This window comes from Scomber scombrus, chromosome 2 (genome assembly GCF_963691925.1).
Source record: "Scomber scombrus chromosome 2, fScoSco1.1, whole genome shotgun sequence".
Lineage (NCBI taxonomy): Eukaryota > Metazoa > Chordata > Actinopteri > Scombriformes > Scombridae > Scomber > Scomber scombrus.
Genome location: NC_084971.1, coordinates 3,668,020 through 3,688,220, shown reverse-complemented (window position 1 = coordinate 3,688,220; position 20,201 = coordinate 3,668,020). Strand labels below are relative to the sequence as shown.

The 20,201-nt window shown below is 38.6% G+C and overlaps 1 protein-coding gene across 1 annotated transcript in view; it reads right to left on the bottom strand.

Annotated features, from left to right (window-relative positions):
- The window catches only part of LOC133988371 (VPS10 domain-containing receptor SorCS1), a 177,171-nt gene that overhangs the window by 53,650 nt on the left and 103,320 nt on the right, over positions 1-20,201 (bottom strand). Inside the window, 1 exon segment of the mRNA XM_062428007.1 lies at positions 4,834-4,992. Coding sequence (XP_062283991.1) covers positions 4,834-4,992 — 159 coding nt within the window.

Here is a 20,201-nt window from a genome sequence, read left to right as displayed (position 1 = left end):
CTGAGTTATGTTATTTGTTTCATTTCACTTAACTGTTTGATGATGTCCTTTCAATAAAAAAAAAAGTACATTTTAGAGTGCCACATGAATGTAGTGAATATGAAATCCAGAATTTGAAGCTTTGCAATTGGCTGACAGCAGGACCCAATCAGAAGTACTTTCCTCACTGTCACCATGTAACTGCAAAAAACCATGAAAGTGTTCTTGACAACTGAACAATACGATATGTTTAAAGTCATGGCCAGAAATAGTGCTGTTCCTGGCACCTCATCGGTTAACGTGGACTTTGAGTATGTTACCTTGGAAACGGTTCTAAGATCAGTTGTTATTGCGGGAAGTTATCCGTAAAATCTATTCCCTACAGCACGGCTCTAGGGAATCATTGTTTTAGTGTTTTTCCTAGAATGAAGAGTACACTGGGGAGTTTAAGGGGACAGTAAACATGTTTGTGTCATTACATTTTCAATATCTAAATGGGTTCAAATGAATTTGAAGCATGTTTTACCATCATTTGACAACGCCCCCAGTTATTGACTATACTCACATAATAATTGGTGAGGTCAAGAGCTCTCTAACACTTGGTCCCATCTCTGCAGCTCCTTTTGTTGCTGAATTATAAGCATTCAGACATGCACGGAGGTCAAGGTTCAAAGGTCAGTATTTCAAAACAGGAACCATGTAGAATCTTCATACTGACAAAGATCATTTATTATTGCTCTACAGCATAGTTTTAATTTTTGCATTTCGTGGACACATGTCATCCCATGTCAGTTTCAGAGCACTTTGAAGGCCTAAAATATCAAATGAAGCTTTTTGTTTTGTTTTTTTCCTCTTTAGTGGAACTAGGGACCAAAATGAGTCATCTTCAGAGATTACAATACTGCTGGCAGAATGGGTCATTACTGCAGGTTTGGAGGAAGGCCTGAAATGCTCAGGTTAGAGTTAGAGCTGAAAAGACCAACTTGTTCTCATTCCTAGGTGGTGAAATACTGACACCTAGAATAGGCTACTATTTACACACCCTGGAGATTTTTTGGTATCTTTCAGATTTTTGGTTTTGGGATTTTATATCAGCATGACGTAGCCCATTCAATCAATTGTATTAGCTAATGCAAGCAAACAAGGAATGAGTCTTGGCATTTGCTCCCTAAAAAAAAACACCACAGAAGAATAGAAATTGACAAAAGCAAGGTAATAATCATAATTATGAAATAGGCAAAGTATTAACAAAATGATCTAAAATCTATTTACAGAATGGAATACTAATAGTTTTGAAATGGGAGGGTGGGCACAGCCTTTCCAACCTCCAAACGTCTCTCAATCAACAAATGCAGCAGCACTGCCAAGAAGAGGTGAGGAAATTGAAAGAGAAGCAGTTTTGGGGGTGGAGATGGCGCGTGCAGGTTACAGGGCATGGGTGAGTGAGTGGATGGATGGGTGAGGAGGCGAGTGCGGGTGAGTGAGTGTGTTGGCATCTCAGACAGAGAGTGAATAAAAGGCGCAAATGCAGCTAATGAACCACAGCCAGTCTTAGTATAACTTTCAATAATTTGTCAAAACATGTCAAATTCAGCTTTGACATATTTTTTTTACCTAAGCTAATATGTTAGAAATGCATATGAGTAAAAATCTAAAATATATATAGACAAGTGAGTTTATTTTATTTGAGCAAGAATGGCTATATTAATGAAGAGGAGGGGTAAAGAATGACAATACTGAATGCTATGCCTCAAGGACACTTCAAGATGTGGACAGGAAGAGATCAAACCCCCAATCTTACAATTGATTGATTTGTTGCTATAGCAGCAAGTTGTAGCAGCATCTCTTCTGCTCAAGAATTGTGTTTCAATATCAAAAACTGGACAAAAAAAAAAATCTTATTAAATGCAAGATGGTAGATAATATACTGTACAGTACAAAGTCAAAATAAAGGACACAGGCATAGGGAACAAGATTTAATGCTCAATTATTAACCCACTCCAGTCCAGTAGGTGGCAGTAAATGCACCTTTAAGCTGGTTGCCAATTGCCAATAAAACCCAAAAAAGACGAGCAGTAATTCTAATAATTCGGAATAACTAAAACTTGAATTCTAAAGCAAGTAAGTGACGTGCAAAATGGCATAAATCCCAACTTAAAATGTGATGGTGTTTGTGGGTTTCAGGCATTTAAGGAATAATCAAAGAGCAAACTGTAGGTCTATGTAGTACATGTGTGTGTATGAAGGCCAGTGGCAGGTCTAGGCTGTCGAGGGGCAGGGGCTAAAAAATATTAAAAAAGGCACCTGATACATTCAATTGCCCCCTATTGGCAGAGCATAGCGATGCATGTTTGAAAAAAAGGCTACTTACCAAATTAAGGTTAATATAATAATTAATATTATAATTATTTGTTATGGTGTGACAACGTTTGTGGTCAAGGTCTAGTTGGGTTTAGGCACAAAGAGTTGGCTCAAAGAGATCATGGTTTGGACACCCGAGCCATGGTTGCTTGTAGGGGTAAGACACTTGTGTTCTGCAGTAAGCCAGTGTATTTAGCCAGTGCCCATACCTGCCTCCTTCTGTTAAGGTAGTCACCTTATGTTGACATCACCTGAAGAATGTCACTTCCTCAGGTCATGATAACAGCCACCAGATGGCATAAACATAACTATAAAGTCCACCATAACAATTTTAGACCTATACTATCATTTTTCCTTTGAGTATGGAGTGGTCATACATTTTCTAGATAATTGGGCTGGTAAGGCAGTGACATACAGTATTAAAACTGCACCACCCTTTTTCCCTTTGTCACATCTGCCGTTAGCAGGGTTTCATGACTGGATGCTTTTATTTTTTACTTTTTAACATGCCTAAGCAAAGGGTTAAGTTCTACTGGGCATCGCTCTAATTGGTAAAGGCTAATGCAAATATATCTTTATCTCTTTTATCTCGTCCCTTGCTGCCCCTAGCTGCATTTTGCAGATTGTGTTGGTATTCTGTAGGGTAACCCAATACCAATCTCTTTCTCTACAAGTGTAAATTAATCCAAGCTAAAGGGTTGTAAATGCATTCTGAATAAAGAACACTATAATGATTTCCTTAAAAGGTTTTACTACACCACAAGGTTGACTTCCAGTTTGTTCTATTCAAATGTTTTAGTGTACAGAGCTCACTCTCACTATTTTAGCTTAATTTTATTTCTAATTTAACACTTTTAATCGTATTTAAATGTCTTTTTATTTTTGCCATGTGTTGCTTTTATATTCTGTCTTGATGTATTTTAGGTTTTATATAAAGCACTTTGAATTGCCTTGTTGTTGAAATGTGCTATACAGATACATTTCCCTTGCCTTGCCTTCAGACTGCAATGACGCAAACATTCTAAACAGGGTGTGACTGAACAAACTGATACTGTACCAGTGTGTAGGATTTAGTGACACCTAGTGGCAAGGTTGAAGATTGCAACCGACTGAATACCCCTCCTCTACAAGGAAAAATCACAAAAAATACAAAAGGCACTATCTAGAGCCAGTGCTTGGTTAGTCTCTTTGGGGCTACTATAGAAAAATGACGTGCAAGATGGCGGGCTATGTTGAAGAGAGCCCACTCTCTATGAATAGTAGATATAAAGGGCTCATTCTAAGGTAATGAAAACACTATTCTTATTTTCAGCCGCTTATAGACTAATTAAAACATACTTATGGATATTATATTAATTCACAATATTTCTGCCAGTGGATCTCCCGAAATCTTACACACTAATTTATACCATAATAACCAGTTTCCTCCCTCCTAAGGGCATCTTATAGAGCAACCTATCTCATGTTCTTCACTGGAAGGGCACTTCAGAATGTTTTTCTCCCTTACAGTGCACCCTATAAGGCACAATGAATACTTTCATTGTGAACTCAGAGACATTGAACTCAGGCAGAGGCACGCTCACACACACACACACACACACACACACACACACACACACACACACACACACACACACACACACACACACACACACACACACACACACACACACACACACACACACACACACACACACACCTCCTCAGCCAAGGAGAATGCCTCCATTATTCATCACAACTGAAACGTTAGCCCTAACTAGGCTAAGCTGCAAGAAAGGAGTTTTATTAATGCAAACGGTTATTTTAAAATGACTATAAATTGCACCTCTCTCTCTCTCTCTCTCTCTCTCTCTCTCTCTGTCTCAATAGTTCACACACATATAATTATTCTTGCCCACCCATTGAGCCCCCTATAGTAGATGATTATTTATTTGAAAACCAGTCCAACACTAAGACAGGCACCAAGAAGTCAGAATTATGACTTGCTAAATGAAATATTCTGACTTTTAAAATCAGAATTATAATCATCATCATAATTATTTTTGAGATGCAAGTCAAAATTATAACATAAAACTTTTGACGTTATAAGATTTTCTAAATCAAAATATAGAAAGATATGGTATTAAGTCAAAACTATGAGGTAGTGATGCTAATTTAGAAGTCAAAACACTGAAAAGTCATTTTTATTTGCCATCTCAACATAGACATTTCATCAGTTTAGTAAAAGTTTAAACTTTTTATTCTTTTCCTGGTGAAAATGTAACTTATATACCAGCAACTACCTGAATTATACAATCCACCCTTATCCTTCAAATAAACTTCATGAACTCTGACTGTGTTTTTAGAGCCAAACTCTTGTGTAACAGGATTTCACATTTATCCGACTTGTTCTGAGGCACTGTGCCGTTGTTGCTTATCTGACTTAACTCTTGGCTTCTTTTTTTGATACCTTTGAACAACCCACCACTAAGCTACCCTTGCCCGTTCTCTAACCTTTTGGTCGTGGCTGTAGGCCAGAATCCAGTCCTCCTGCTCGGGGTGGAAGAGCAGGCTGAGGATGTAGAAGTTCAGCCGGTACTTCTGGTAGGTGGCTCCTTCGTCAGAGCTGATCAGAAGACTGCTCTCCACTTCTGGATCGGTCAGCAGCATGATCTGAAGAGAAAATGAAAGATTAGGAGACAATGGTATTGTGATATGTCTTCTATCTAATTTATGACCTGCACATAGTAGTAACTAAACAAAAAAAAGCAGCAAGTGTCATTCTTTTCTTTTCTCTGTGCTGAATTCTTCCCACTTCACTCACTTGTTAGTATGTCTGTAGTATTGAAAAGACAGACAAAACACAGACACAAGTCAATCAAGACTTGATTAGCACATTGAGATATAAAGCATATTATTACAGCTTTGGCTGCAGATTAGCATGTTAAAAACTCGTCATCCGCAGCTACTTTTCCACTGATGATGCCGTATCTCTAATACTAATTTGTATCCGATAGGCTTGACGATATAATCAGCATGATACATCTCGCAAGAAATGTACGTGTGGTTTTTGGAGTGGCTTGTGTGTGTGTGTGTGTGTGTGCGTGCGCCTCGTCATTCAGATTTTTGCGGTTTGTCTCTCTCTTCATTCTCGTCGACTATGCTCAGTCAGGCCTTGAAAGCATTAATTTCCCATGAGCTTCTTTCTTTTCTGAGAGGGCCAACTTCTTTTTTTTTACCAACTTTTGGCACAGAGCCCAGCAAAAATCACAAAGAAATCCCCTGATAATATCAGATGCAAATATAATTGAATCAGTGGACCTCCAGACACATATCATTAGAAGAGTGTACAGTAGCAGAGTGTTTTGAAAGTCGTGGGCTCGTGGGTTTATGAGTAATGCAGCATACAACTGCATGTATGTGTGCTCATGAGTCTATAACTGCTACAAGAAAATACTTGCATCTGGTGTTACTATTGTATAATAATGGATATATAAAGACTTGATGTTCTCACATAGAAACCTATAGAGTTGAGCTCAGAACGCACTCATTGTCTGGTCAGCATATTCTCTTATTAGTTTCCATATAAGAACCAAGATATAATTACCTAAGGCCAGACAAGTGGAATCATGCATAATAATGAAGCAATGTTACATAACATATATAACACACAATTAACTGTTAATTCCATCAGCACCAATGATATTTGACACAAATAATATACATTTCTTAGCAGACTACTGGACTAATTTATATATATATATATATATATATATATATATATATGTTGATTAATTTAAAATCACTGCAAATATTTTATTAATTACTTTCAGTTATTTACTTAACCATACCATCGGGTCAAGAGCCTTTATTTACAATTGTGTCTCTTTCTTTAAATCCCACCTGAAAACATTTATTCCGACTGACATATTCTGTCTCAGACTATGTAATCACATTCATGTCAAGTTCTAGATCTACACTGATTTATTGTACTAACTTATTATTCTACTGCAGTGTTTGCTGATTTTATGATGTTTGATGCACTGTTGTTTCTCATGTGTGTTGGAGGACTTTGAAAGGTGCCTATAAATAAAAGGCATTATTATTATTATTCTCGTTATTATTATTTATCTTGTCAACTGAATAACACAGCAGTGGTTCAAGTTTGATACTATTTTTTTTGGAGCAAATACCAGTTTGTATACCTGTTGGATGTTTAAATAGTTACACTAAAATTGGCAAAATTTGAATCCTTCCATACTGTTCAGGGTCTAATTTTGACCCAGTTTTATATTTGAGAGAAGAAAACGCCTTAAAAACTTTTTTCTTTTAACCAGAAATGTAATGAATTTTCCTAATGTGACCCAGAATATACAACAATTGAAACATTTCAACTTTTTAAAAACAATTTTGTGCAGCTGTTATGCATTTTCGTTGAGTATTTGACTCATACTTATTAAAACAAATTCAAAAACCACCATTCAAATGATATAATTAATTGAAATGGTTATGTTCTCCTATGTTATGTAACGTTGGACCATAGTGTGACTGTTTATATTTTTTCTCAACAAAAAGTGTAAAAACTGAAGTAGAAACTCTGCTCTATGAAAGCTTCATTTAGGATGTATGTAAGGATTAAAACAAGTAAACAATAATTGTCAACAGGACAATATATATATCCAGCAACCAGCCATAAGACTGTCGACCAGGTGAAGTGTACCGGAGGGCAGCTAAACAAAGCTTGACAAAAATGTTATTAAGTTCATCTAAGCAGCCTGTGCACACATTGCAAAGAAGTCTGACACTTATTTTCCTCCAAAAAACAACATTTTGCCTGTAGAAAATGAAAGATACCATTCTGTTTAGAATGTGCAGTTAGCTTTAAAGACAGAGACAAGGTTTCCATCCATAACAAAACAATTTAAAGGTGCAGTGTATAGGATTTAGTGGCATCTAGTGAGGGTGCAGATTGCAGCCAACTGAATAACACTCCGCCTTATTCTGACATTTTTTCCCTAGGATGGTGAAATCATGACATGCATATATTTTACCCTAACCCTAACCAATCTACACCCTCAGGCCTCAAACTAAAGGCAATGAGTTCTAGCCGGTTAGAGGCAGAGAAGGGCGGGTCATGACTTTGCCATCCTAGGGAGGGGAAAAAAAGAAAGTCCCCATTATAAAGCATGTAAGAAAACCTACAGTGGCCATGAAACACTCCAATACGAAAGCCCTCTTTAGCCAGTGTAGGTTTGGCCATTCTGGGCTACTGTAGAAACATGGGCTCCATGGAAGAGGACCTCATAAAGCCCATTCTAAGGCAATGAAAACACAACAACTCTCATTTCCAGGTGACTACACACTAATTAAAACATAATTATTAATATTATGTTCCATTTCTGCCAAGTCTGTTAGTTACTAGATGTAACTAAATTTTACATACTGCACCTTTAACGCATCTCCAACCTCATCAGATAAGCAGTTAGTGGAGCTAATTTTACAGTTGAGTACCACGAAACCACTGCAGGAGAAGAGGGCTCAACAAGATGATGTAATGCATCCATGCAGTCAAACCTCAAGTGGTGAAAAACAATGTAGGAAACATGATAGAAATATGACAGTCATGAGATAATACGTTTTTGAAAATGAAAAAAATGTGCATAAAAACACATTGATGGAACTAGGGCTGGGTATCTGTACTCGATACCTTTAAGGTATAGACTGAAATAAATCGATACCAAGTAGTATCGAAACCACTATGTCTATATGACTATTTGTAAGCCAATCAATGCAGTCACATGTTAATAGTGACTGATAAAGCCTATTAAACTAAAACTGCTTTTGTGTGATAGTATATTTGTACTATTGAGTGCTTTAGAATTAAATCCCTTTTTTCTAATACTGTGCTATGCACATACACACATACATGGATTTGTAAGTGTGTGTAATGTATGCAGTGACCCACATGCTGATTATGAGCATTTTGTATTTAACAATAATAATAATAATATAAGGGTTAGGGTTGTGTTAAAAATCAAATCATTTAGATGTGGAGGAGTGGTGACATGTTATGTAATGTAAAGCTTCTATTCACATGATAGGTATCAAATGAAGTACTCAGTTGGTATCAGTATCACTTTAAGGGTACTTGGATAGATACTGGTATCATCGTTTTTTAAATGATACTCAGCCCTAGATGGAAACCCAACTAGAGAGTGCATCTCATGCTGCTATTTATAAAATAAATATCTGCAGCCTCCAAGTAGGCATGGTGCAGTAAAATTAAAGCCTGACATATATATCTGTCAGCTGATATTGTCAGCCGCTATTGATCTTTCACAGATAGATCGGTATCAGTGAATATGTTATCCAATATGTCCCGATATATTTTTATTTTATTTATTAAAGTTAGCTGCATTTTATGTATATTCAACCCTTTTTCTTAATTCAAGTTTAATATATACATATGTAGTTTTTTGTTTATTCCTTTCGTTACATTTGAAGGATCATTATATAACAATTTGTATATCAATATATTCTTTACATATAATATTATCTGCCAATATATTGAAATCGGAATTTTTCTTTACTCCCTAATATCGGTACCGGCCCCTTAAATCCAGTATTGGTCGGACCCTGAGTAAAATATAAGCATAATAAAACAAGCTGTGCTGGAGTCCTGCTGAAGTTCTTGCGACGCCTCCATCACCAACAGGTCATTGATAGTTCTGTAAGTACTGTGCCCGCGTCGCACACAGGAGGCTTACATTCACTGTAGAGACGGCCTTTGGCATGACAATCACCGCGTGCCCATTATGTCGTCGGACAGCTGTGAGAATGAGAATCCACACTGCTCTCACAGTCAATATCCCCTCTCAGTATGATGCCGTATGGCAAAGTGTTTCTGCTCTCTCATTGCTTGTGAGTCATTTGTCAGCACTCGCTTGGGTAACGGCAGCCGTGGCGGGCAGGACCCCACTAGCACCAGTTCATCAATCACACAAGGCAGATATAATGCCACATACGTGAGCCACATGCTGACCAATCCAATCAAATGCACTCAAATGCTGTCTGAACTACAAATTCAAATTAGCATTTCCTTTGCTCGCTCTCTGGATCTGCAACACAGCTTGAATAGTGGACAATTTTATGATTGACTGATGCGTTTCTGGTGAATGGGAGACTACAGGGACAATATATGAGTCGGCATGCTTACAGAATTACATATTCCACTATATACATCAGAATGTGGAGATAAATAGACCCCGGTGAGGTGTATAAATACAATATGAAGATTACTACAATACAAGAGGCTTTGTTTGTGGTTTGTTCTCTCCTTTCGTAACCTTCTCAATCATAAACAAATAATGAAAATGGCTCGAGGACAGATGCCACATTATAGAAAGGATTCCTGTAGCATGATCTTATTCGGTTCCAGAAAATGATGGTGTGAAAATATGGGGTGTGGGAGGGGGGGGGGCTTTTGCCTCTTTTTTTGCATTCTACAGTCATTCCCTCCCCTCTCAGCGCCTCCACATGCCGCTCTCCTGAATGCAAAAGAGGCTAGAAAATCAAACGTTTGCCTGTCGATGTTTACATGACATCCCATAAATTAATTTTTGTGTGGCAGGCTCCTCCCAGGACATGCAGCATGCTAATACTAACACGTGGCTATGAATAAGAATATTGGATTCCAGCACGTTATGAAAAAAAGACAAACCATGCCAAAACAAAAGCTTTGAAAAATGTACTTCATGAAGTTCAAATAAAGCAAAAATACAGATGAAGAATATGCAAATTCCTTTCTATCCATATTGTGTATGGGAATGTATTTGATGTTGTATTGGCTACATTTCAGTGACACTATTGTTTTGCAGTTCCTGTCAATACCTCAATCAGTATTTGAAGTTTAGCAAATCAAGTTTGTAATATGAACAACAGCCGAGGTGACTTGACTAACACACCTATCTCCCTATAGACCTCATTCTAGTTAGTGAACTAGCAGCTTCTGCCTGCAGAGAAGATCTCACGGTCAGAAGCAGGAGATGGGGAGAGGAGCAGGGTTAGGTTGACCTCAGGTCTCTCTACCAGCCCGATGTAGGAGGAGCAGGGTTAGGTTGACCTCAGGTCTCTCTACCAGCCCGATGTAGGAGGAGCAGGGTTAGGTTGACCTCAGGTCTCTCTACCAGCCCGATGTAGGAGGAGCAGGGTTAGGTTGACCTCAGGTCTCTCTACCAGCCCGATGTAGGAGGAGCAGGGTTAGGTTGACCTCAGGTCTCTCTACCAGCCCGATGTAGGAAGAGCAGGGGAATCTACAGTAGCACACCTAATTTTGTATGGTAGCCTACTAATGCAAAAAGTAAAATCAGTCACTGTTCAGTTACTGTGACACATTGGTGTATTTTTTCTGGATGTGTGTGAAATCATTGAGAATAATATGAAACCAGTCTGCACACCACCAAGGTAAACTGGTTTAGACCGGACTCTTGGTTGACACTGTTGAGGGATGGGTAATATTGATTTGTAAGTGTGTTTTATTTGTTTATTTGTGTGATACAGGTTTTTTATACCAATTTATTTAATTTATGATAAATTAAATAACTTTATTTTATTTATATGCATGTACTAGAATTGTGTCTATTCTTCGTACTTCATTTGTGGTATTTGTGATTGTTATGATTGTATATGATTTTGGTATTTATGGTTGATATATGGGGATCGCTGAAGGAGAGTTCTCCCGGGCCACCGTACAAGGTACAACCACCACTGTTAACAGTTATTTGTTAAAATTTTGTTTAACTTTATGAGGCTTGTTTTCAACTAATTAACACAGCTTTTAAGAGGGTATGATGTGAAATAATTATCTACATTTTGAGCATCCTGAATAGCTAATTCAAGGTCCACTTCCTATCTTTTTTCTTTATTACTAGCAACGCCCACTGTGTGATTTTTGTGGAACTTCATCAACTGATAAAACTGTGATTGAATGTTCTAGAAAAGGTGAAGTGAATTTTCAGTTAATAATTTAATGTCAAACCACAAGTTCAGACATGCAGGGTATTTTTTAAGGTTAATTAAAGCATGAAGTTTGTACTATTTACGGCTTCACTATTATTATGATTTTTAATATGATGAAATTGCACTATTTGAACAAGCCATCCTGAGATCTATGATGTCACACCTGCAAATATTCCATATAATTTCATCTCTAAATCAAGTTTCTATAGTTCTATTCTGTACGATCTTCAAATTGCTGACCAATCATATCAATGCTTCATTAACTAAGCATTAATTAATGTCACATTACTGAAATTAAAACAGTCAAACTTGAACTGGAACATTGTAAACCAAAAGAGTGTTAATGTAAGAATGATTTTTAATGAAAAAAAGAAAGAAAAGAAAAACATTGAGGCAAATATGCTCTATTAAAGTGGAATGATCTGATCAGCATCCTTGGGAAATTAACCATAAAACCTTTCTTATCAGCACTGGAAAGTATAAAATTCATAGTTAGACAGTTTTAGAACCAGAATAACATTTAACTCTTTGGAACAGCTGACTATGTGTGTGTGGGCGCATGCATGTGTGTGCATGAGAGGCTTTAAATTATGAGGCCAAAAAGGTTGAAAATGACAAAGGTTAATGAAGCGTATGTGCAGCCTAGAGGACATTTAAGATATGTGTAAGGAATAATTCCGCCACCGCAGGACTGTAAATACTCAGAGATAGAATATTAATGAAATTAGCTTCTTATTTTCTGTTTCATACAGTCACCCAGTAATTGGACTGTGACTCCTCTCTATAAATCTGGGCCTAATTTCCCGCAATAGGCCTACCCTGCAATAAATCGTTTTCTGTTGCTGCCAGACTTTAAGCGGGTTCATTGGAAAAAGCATTGGAAAAGGGGAACAAAGAAAAGAGCTGGAGATTTATTCTCTCTGGGGCAAGTCAATTTTCTAGCTTTACAGTGACAGCAAACTTGGTTGGGAATGATTTAATACAAGTTAATAAACTGGTTTCACCCGATTCCTGAGGGGTATTCCATCAAGCCGGATAAAGGAAAACCCCGGCATATTCCGATAAGCCTCGCTAATTTAAGTGAGAGTCCCGTTCCATTACTATGGTTTATATGATTCCCTGCTCAGTAACCACGGTAACTTATGCAGAAGAACTAGCATTAGTTGTAGCCGTAGCAGGCTAACTGCGTGTCAAAGAATGTCCGACGGGCAGAAACAGACTCCCAAAAAGATTATTCCTTCAAGTGTCTTTTCACGCTCGCATCACTTGTCTGTATTCGGAAACATAAGATGGAAGAACTGTGAGGGACCTTCTTCAGTTAATACCCATTTTATTCATGGTCAACTTCACTTTGGAAGCATACCACTCTTATTTATTCATTCACTTCCTCATTTTGTGATGAAAAAAAGAAAAGTAAATAAAGTCTAAACCATGACCTTCTGCTGTGTTTACATTTATAGAGTGGAAATTGCTTATAATGAAAGTTACAGTGATCAACCACTTATATAGATCGAAAAGCTTGTGACAGAACTATTCCTATACAAAATGTATGATGTTTAAATAATTTGCCTCTAGTAATCAACTAGTCCACTTGCACTGTTCTTCATGGAATATAAATAAAATTACAGTAATTTATTTTTTTTCCTTTTCCTCCCATGATAAGCGGCTGTGGCACCATCATTGCCTTGCAGTAACCAGCGGTAACAGCAGTAACCCGTCTGCTTCCAGCTGGCTACCTGAGGCTTTTGCTGCATGCATACTGACATCATGATGGGAAAAAGAGAATAATTTTTTTCTCAATAACAATTGAGTCTCCGCAAAAGCTTATAAAAAGGGGAGAACATCTCATTTCAGGATCACTGAAATGCCTGTACTTTTTAAACAGTCATTAATATTCAGTAAATAGTGAAGCTGTCCATTCATTCCATGTCATTATTTCATATTCATGTAGGTTAATAAATATAAAAATGACAATTAAATGATATTCATCATGAGAAATAAACAAAATTAGGTTACAATAATCATCTGCTTAAAGTGATATTTGACCCTGACAGACACAATCACTACCAGAGGTTTCCATTGTACTTATATCCTTCTTCAGTTTCTTTTTCTCCAACTGCAACTTCTTCATTTATTACTTTCAGTGACGCAAGTAAATTGAACGGACATCCTGCGAAAGAGAACAGGTGTCAAAGAGCGGCCGCTTATGTTATGATAAATTGATAAGTTGGTTCTCCGAGGTTGCCCACACCATTATTTTAAGCATATATTTGATAATATCTAGCCACAGTCAGTGATCTGAATGTTCTTTTGTTAAAAAAAGAAATGTGCTGCTTTTCACTTTCCCTACAAAGATGAATCCTGCCAGTTCAGAGGAATAAACTAATGACCTTCCAGTCGCAAGCTCACTTCTCTAACCTTAAGGTCACCATTGCCCACATATGCAGGCTTGTATAACTTTCATATTTAATCTGTCAAGCCATCTCCCTCACCTTCTTAATTGCGGCAGTATTGTTCTTTTTGCTGACGACACCTTAATATTTTTCACATAGTTTCATCACCAGGGTTTGTTCTGCTGCTGAGAAGAATAGCGCTCCAGTTTTCCCTTCTTTTCGTGACATAGTATCTTCTTTTTGACAATGTACACACAACGCATGAATAAATGCATGGTGTGGAATTAAAGTTGACTACACACGGCGGAATTGTCTTGGCGGAGCAGCTTGGTCCTTAAGTTTAAGATCAACGTTTATTCAAGCCAGGCTTTTTCGAGTAAGCTCAGCTTTCTTTAGCTGCGTTGATGGAATACACATCTATTTGTCTTGATTTCTGAGCAAATAAACAACTCCTAAACAAAGCAATGCTCCACCTGAGGGTATAGTTTTAAACTGGGATTGACAGACTCAGCAGGAAACCCAGGATCCAGCTGCTATCGTCTATTTGAAATCAATTTTACATGACAGAGCACAGCTAAGCTGGGACAATGAGGGAGGTCACGGTTAGTTCACATTTATCTATCCGAGAAGTGCTTTCTTCATGTTTTGACAAATATATGACAAAGAAACTATTGTATGTCGGAGACATCCTGCTGAGGCATATCGTGCTGTGCTGAGAATATTTCCTCACTTATTAACAAGTAAGAGTCCTTTGACCTGTCTTTATACAGCCACTATGATTGTTCCGGCTTTTCTATCACTCAAACATCTAAAAGGTGCTGTTAATGTTTCTAAAAGAAAACTGAAAGTGAAAATAAACTGAAGACAGATCACTTTTCAAAACCACTTATAGCCCCCCCCCCCCCCCCCCCCCCCCCCCCCCCCCCCTTCTTTTTTCTCTTTGGATGTGTGATTAAGCACACTGTATGTACTATAAAAGGAATAGGATTCTCTGGATTTTGTATAAATGCTCCTCCAAGCCACAGAAGCAACAGTGGATTATTTCACGTCCGTATCAGCAGGGGCTCAGAGAAAAGCAAGAGTTCGCTCTGGGTTGTACTTAAGCCAGAGGTACTGAGTCGGAAGCCAAAGGGCAGTCAAATTGGGAGCAGATCTAGCCAGGAGAGAGCAAAGTATACACAAGAGGTTGATAAATGTCAGTGGTAAACACGTGCTGGACTGGCTAAAGGTCTCAACATCTCAACATTTCACTGTCAGCCCCTTTAGCCAGAACTATAACAAGGGAAGAACCCAGAGAAAACTTAAGGATCCACCCAAAAAAAAAAACACATTTTCTCACCCCTTGTGGTGTCTAGCCTTTTTTACATAACATATAGTTTTTACATAACTTCCTGTGAGATCTCTGCAGTCAATGCACCACAATTGAACTGAGTGGGACTTTTGTCGTGGAGTTCAAATTGCTGAAAAAAACACATTTTAAAAGAAACTCAACAGGTCGGGTATCACTAGGAGTTCATTTGGGATTTTGGATGAACCAACCCTTTAAAAGACTGTATTTTCAGTTGTGTTGTTCTCACAAGACAAACAACAGTATCTGTCAGTCATGTTGAAGGCTTTGTGGTAAAGTTGTAGTTGGGATAAAAGCTGCAATTTGTATTAAAGAAAAGCATAAATGTTAATGTGTTAATGTACACAATATGCAAATAAACTATAACTTTCCTAAAATAATAATGATCATTTTGTGTTTTTATGGTGGTATTACTTCCACAACTAATCATATTTTGAGAAGAAATGTTAACATTTTACGATAATGTTTTTTTTCTTACAGTAATGTATTTTTGGAGGTACCCAGAGACCCCAGTCTAGTATTTGTATGCTGTATATGTTTCTTAGGATGAGGCTGAAGCTAAACCATAACTTTTTCTTAATCCTAATCAAGTCTATAAACTAAACTTAACCTTAAACTAATTATTCCAAGAGGCAAACAGCAGTCCCGCTGTAGATATAAAGCATATGTTTTGAGTTATAGTTAATTTATGATAAAGAACTATAACCCTTTTGTTGTCTTTGGGTCAATTTTGACCCGGGAGGACAAAAGTTGCACGATAGACAGTAAGACAACAGGAGTGTTAATGCAGTTCTACAAATCCAGCTTTATACATAATGATGGCAGATCAAAAAACATTTATTTTTGTGATTTGTAAAAGTTTTAGGAGGCCCTGGTAAATGATTATGTCCTGCTGAAAGAAACATCGCAACATAATCCCCTTTCTTTTCAGATCAATAGAAATCTTACTTTATATCATATATACTTATTTGCAATCATGACATGCAAGGTCATATTTGCCTTTCTCACAAGATCTTTAAGAGGTTTCTTTATCCATGAAACAAAGGCAAGGGCTGAATGCAAGCAGATGTTCATTTCAGGTCAGCTTGATCTTTTGTGAATGTTATGTATTAAGTCAGGCTGACAGAGCCAATGACTTTTATTTATTACTGTGAAACCAGACTAAGAAATAGTAAGATATGTGTCTGCTGATAGACTCTTGATATACTATATTCTGCATCTAGTGTCAGTGATTGCATGAAAGATCTATTTGATTATGTCCCTGATCATTTAATATCATATCATATACACCTGGGTTATTGTTAAAGAGTTAGGGTTAGGGGTTAGGGTTAAATATCATATACACCTGGGTTAGGGTTAAAGAGTTGGGGTTAGGGTTTAATATCATATACAACTGGGTTAGGGTTAAAGAGTTGGGGTTAGGGTAAGGGATTAATATTATATACACCTGGGTTAGGGTTAAAGAGTTGGAGTTAGGGTAAGGGTTTAATATCATATACACCTGGGTTAGGGTTAAAGAGTTGGGGTTAGTGTAAGGGTTTAATATCATATACACCTGGGTTAGGGTTATAGAGTTAGGGTTAGGGGTAAGGGTTTAATATCATATACACCTGGGTTAGGGTTAAAGAGTTAGGGTTAGGGTAAGGGTTTAATATCATATACACCTGGGTTAGGGTTAAAGAGTTAGGGTTAGGGGTAAGGGTTTAATATCATATACACCTGGGTTAGGGTTAAAGAGTTGGGGTTAGGGTAAGGGTTTAATATCATATACACCTGGGTTAGGGTTAAAGAGTTGGGGTTAGGGGTAAGGGTTTAATATCATATACACCTGGGTTAGGGTTATAGAGTTAGGGTTAGGGGTAAGGGTTTAATATCATATACACCTGGGTTAGGGTTAAAGAGTTGGGGTTAGGGTAAGGGTTTAATATCATATACACCTGGGTTAGGGTTAAAGGGTTAGGGGTTAGGGTAAGGGTTTAATATCATATACACCTGGGTTAGGGTTAAAGAGTTGGGGTTAGGGTAAGGGTTTAATGTCATATACACCTGGGTTAGGATTAGGGTTTAATATCATATAACATTCACTCTCTGCTGCCACTAAATAAAATGGTCAACAGTTACAAAGGTAATGCTAACACACATGAGTACAGACTGGCAGTATTACTAAAGAGTTAACTTTAGCCCTCAAGTACAGGGCGGGCCTTTCGTGCATCTATGTGGAACCCTGTTAACTCAGCAAAGTCTCCACATTGACAGCACGTCACAAATCAAATCACTCTCACTACTCCTTTCCATGAATATTCATGTCAAAACAAAGCTATCACACTCCATCGAGCTACGGCTTTAAGTGGAGGACATGAGAGGGGCAAAAAAAGAGTTGATGCATATATTTAAAATGATTACCTCCTCTTCTCCTCGCTGCATCGACCAGGTGCTTTCAACTGTTTGATCCGTCTTATTAAACGTATCTCCTGTCTCTTGATCTGAGGCATTTAAGCCCGGGCCCAATTTAACACCGCCTGACATTTTAGCTCACTCAGACCACTGTCAGACCTGACAAACAGTAACGTGTCAGTTTCCGCTCCTTCCAAGTGTAATTGGGTTTCCGTCTCGGCTAGCGAACCCGCAACTCCTTATGGTAGCGCGTAAAGTTGGAAGGCATGCAGGCTGCGTGTGAAAACACAGAGCTGCAGATTCATTATGTATGACTGAACGGAGAAAAAGAAGACAAACAAGATATCTTTAGTTAATTAACTAGCAGCACTCCCGGTTTAGACGTCTTCATCTGTCTCGAGCAAGTGAAATGAATTCTTCACAGTGATCATTAATAAATAACACAACAACATATGCTATTTGGTGGATGCCTTCATTCAGAGCAATTTACGTAAGTATGAGTTAATGCTTGTGGAGTTGGATACAGGCAGTGTCAGGAGTATTGAATTGTATAGCTTTCATTCTCATGCTGTGGGCAATGTCCCGTAAAGACACCTGAAAGAATACTGATGGAATCCCACAGCTCACCTAGATTTACCCGTCCTATCTTCTTTACGACTCCCGACTCTCTCTCTCCCTATTCTATCTCTTTGTCTCGCACTCTGTCAACCTGTCTCCATCTCTGTGTCTGTCTGTATTTGCGTCTCTCAGCCTGTCTCTCCTCCTCAGTCGCCGTGTCTTCTCACAGGCTCCGGGGCGCTCGCCTCTCTGCTCGTTGAAGCCATTTGGATATTGTGCCTTAGGGCTGACAGATGTTGCGTCCCCCCCCCCTGCTAGCACCACCAACCCCCCTGTAACCATCCCCACTCCCCCCCCACCACCACCACCACCACCCTACCAACTCAAACAAAGCCATCATCCGTTAGTTTGTCCTTGATTGCGTTACCACTGCTGCATGCGTGGCCAGCAAGTAAAGCATGGCTGATTCGCTGGGATTCATTTGGCATTCATTGTGTCTTTAAAAAAGCCGGTGGACACTTCACCTCCATTTTCCAGGCTTTATCTCTACGCCGTGTGCACTAAAGATGTGTTGTTAGTATGCTGCTTGCTGCACCAGGTGGTCCCCCCTCCAGGTATGTCTGGTATAAGCAAGCAAGTGTCCTAATGACACTTGACCCGTTTAATCTACAATTCCATCGTTTTCCTGGAGCACTGCTGCTGTGGGATAGTTTATGCAATGTTTTATCTTCAAAATATGCACATAGTTACGGGAAAAAAAGAATGTTTCTTCTGCATGTCTGCATTCTACCTTATTTTGAACATTTATCTAACTATAAAGGAAGGAATCTCTATATGTATGTATGTCCTTCCCATATCTTGAGAACCGTTCATCTGAGCGACTTCATACTTGGGAGGTGTATTCATGTGGGTCCAGGGAAGTGCAGTGTCGAATTTGGTGCAATTTGGACACACGACACATTCAGTATTAAACTTTGAGTAAACAAGGGTTCCGTGACTCATGAGCACAGGCACAGCTGTACAACCCTGCCATGAGATAGATGAGGGGAGGACATTTATCTTTATTTGATAATGTGAAAACCAAGACTTTGTTGTCGGCTTTGCAACTCATTTCATAAAAGAAAAGAGAGAGAGAGGGAGGGCGGGCGGGCGGGCGGAGAGCATGAGTGAGAGAAAGCCTGTGAATGACAGAAATACAATGCTGTTTTCTTATTGCTTCATGGCGGTTACATTTTAAAGCACAAATAAACAACCATCAAACACTCAACAGATGATTTATTGCGGAGACAGACGCTCTTAGTTTGTTTCATTTTCCTCCTCCACATTGCATGTGTCCTTTTCATTTATTCATTCAAGAGCAGCAGGACAAATCTGTGTTTTTTCCCCGTGTTTGAATGTTGTGTTTTAATCACAGCAGAGCAAGAGAGAGAGAGAGAGAGAGAGAGACAGAGAGAGAAAGAGAGAGAGAGAGCAGTGGAAAGCTTACTCGCAAAGAGAAAGCCCGTGAATGAGATAAATGACTGACCAATCAGTGGCCTGCAGTGTTTTTACATCACCTTTTAGTATCAGCTCAGCTTGAGAAAGGTAATTTCACATGCGTGCTATAGAAAGCAAAAACAGAGCTTCTGATCAAGAATGAACAGAGGCTTATGACGCTTTTCCACTACACAGTTCTAGCACGACTCGCCTCAACTGAGCTCGCCTCGGTACGGTTCCAGGAACCTTTTCCATTACAAAAAAGTACCTACTCAACGTGGGCAGGGTCGTCATAGCACGGCTCCGCGAAAACTGCCGTGACTTCGTTTTATACGCGACACAAAACACATAAACAATGGAGGACATTGAGGCAGTGGTGTACTTGCTGCTGTATGAGGCTTTTTGTCACACACAAAGCAAGAAAATTGAGCCGTATAGCTGTAACTATGATTGTAACGCTGCTGCCGGTATTTAAAAATGCCGGGTTTGATTCTTGTGTGGGACGGCTCATGACTCTTCCAGCGTCAACTCTTCTGACCAATCAGCGGCCAGCAGTGTGTCGACGTCACATTTTAGTACCGGCTTGGCTCGCTTGGAACCTCACCAGAGCAGGTACTAAAAAAGGACCAGGTACCAGGTACTTTCCCTAGTGGAAACACAAAAAGAACCGAGGCGAGCCGAGTCGAGGCGAGTCG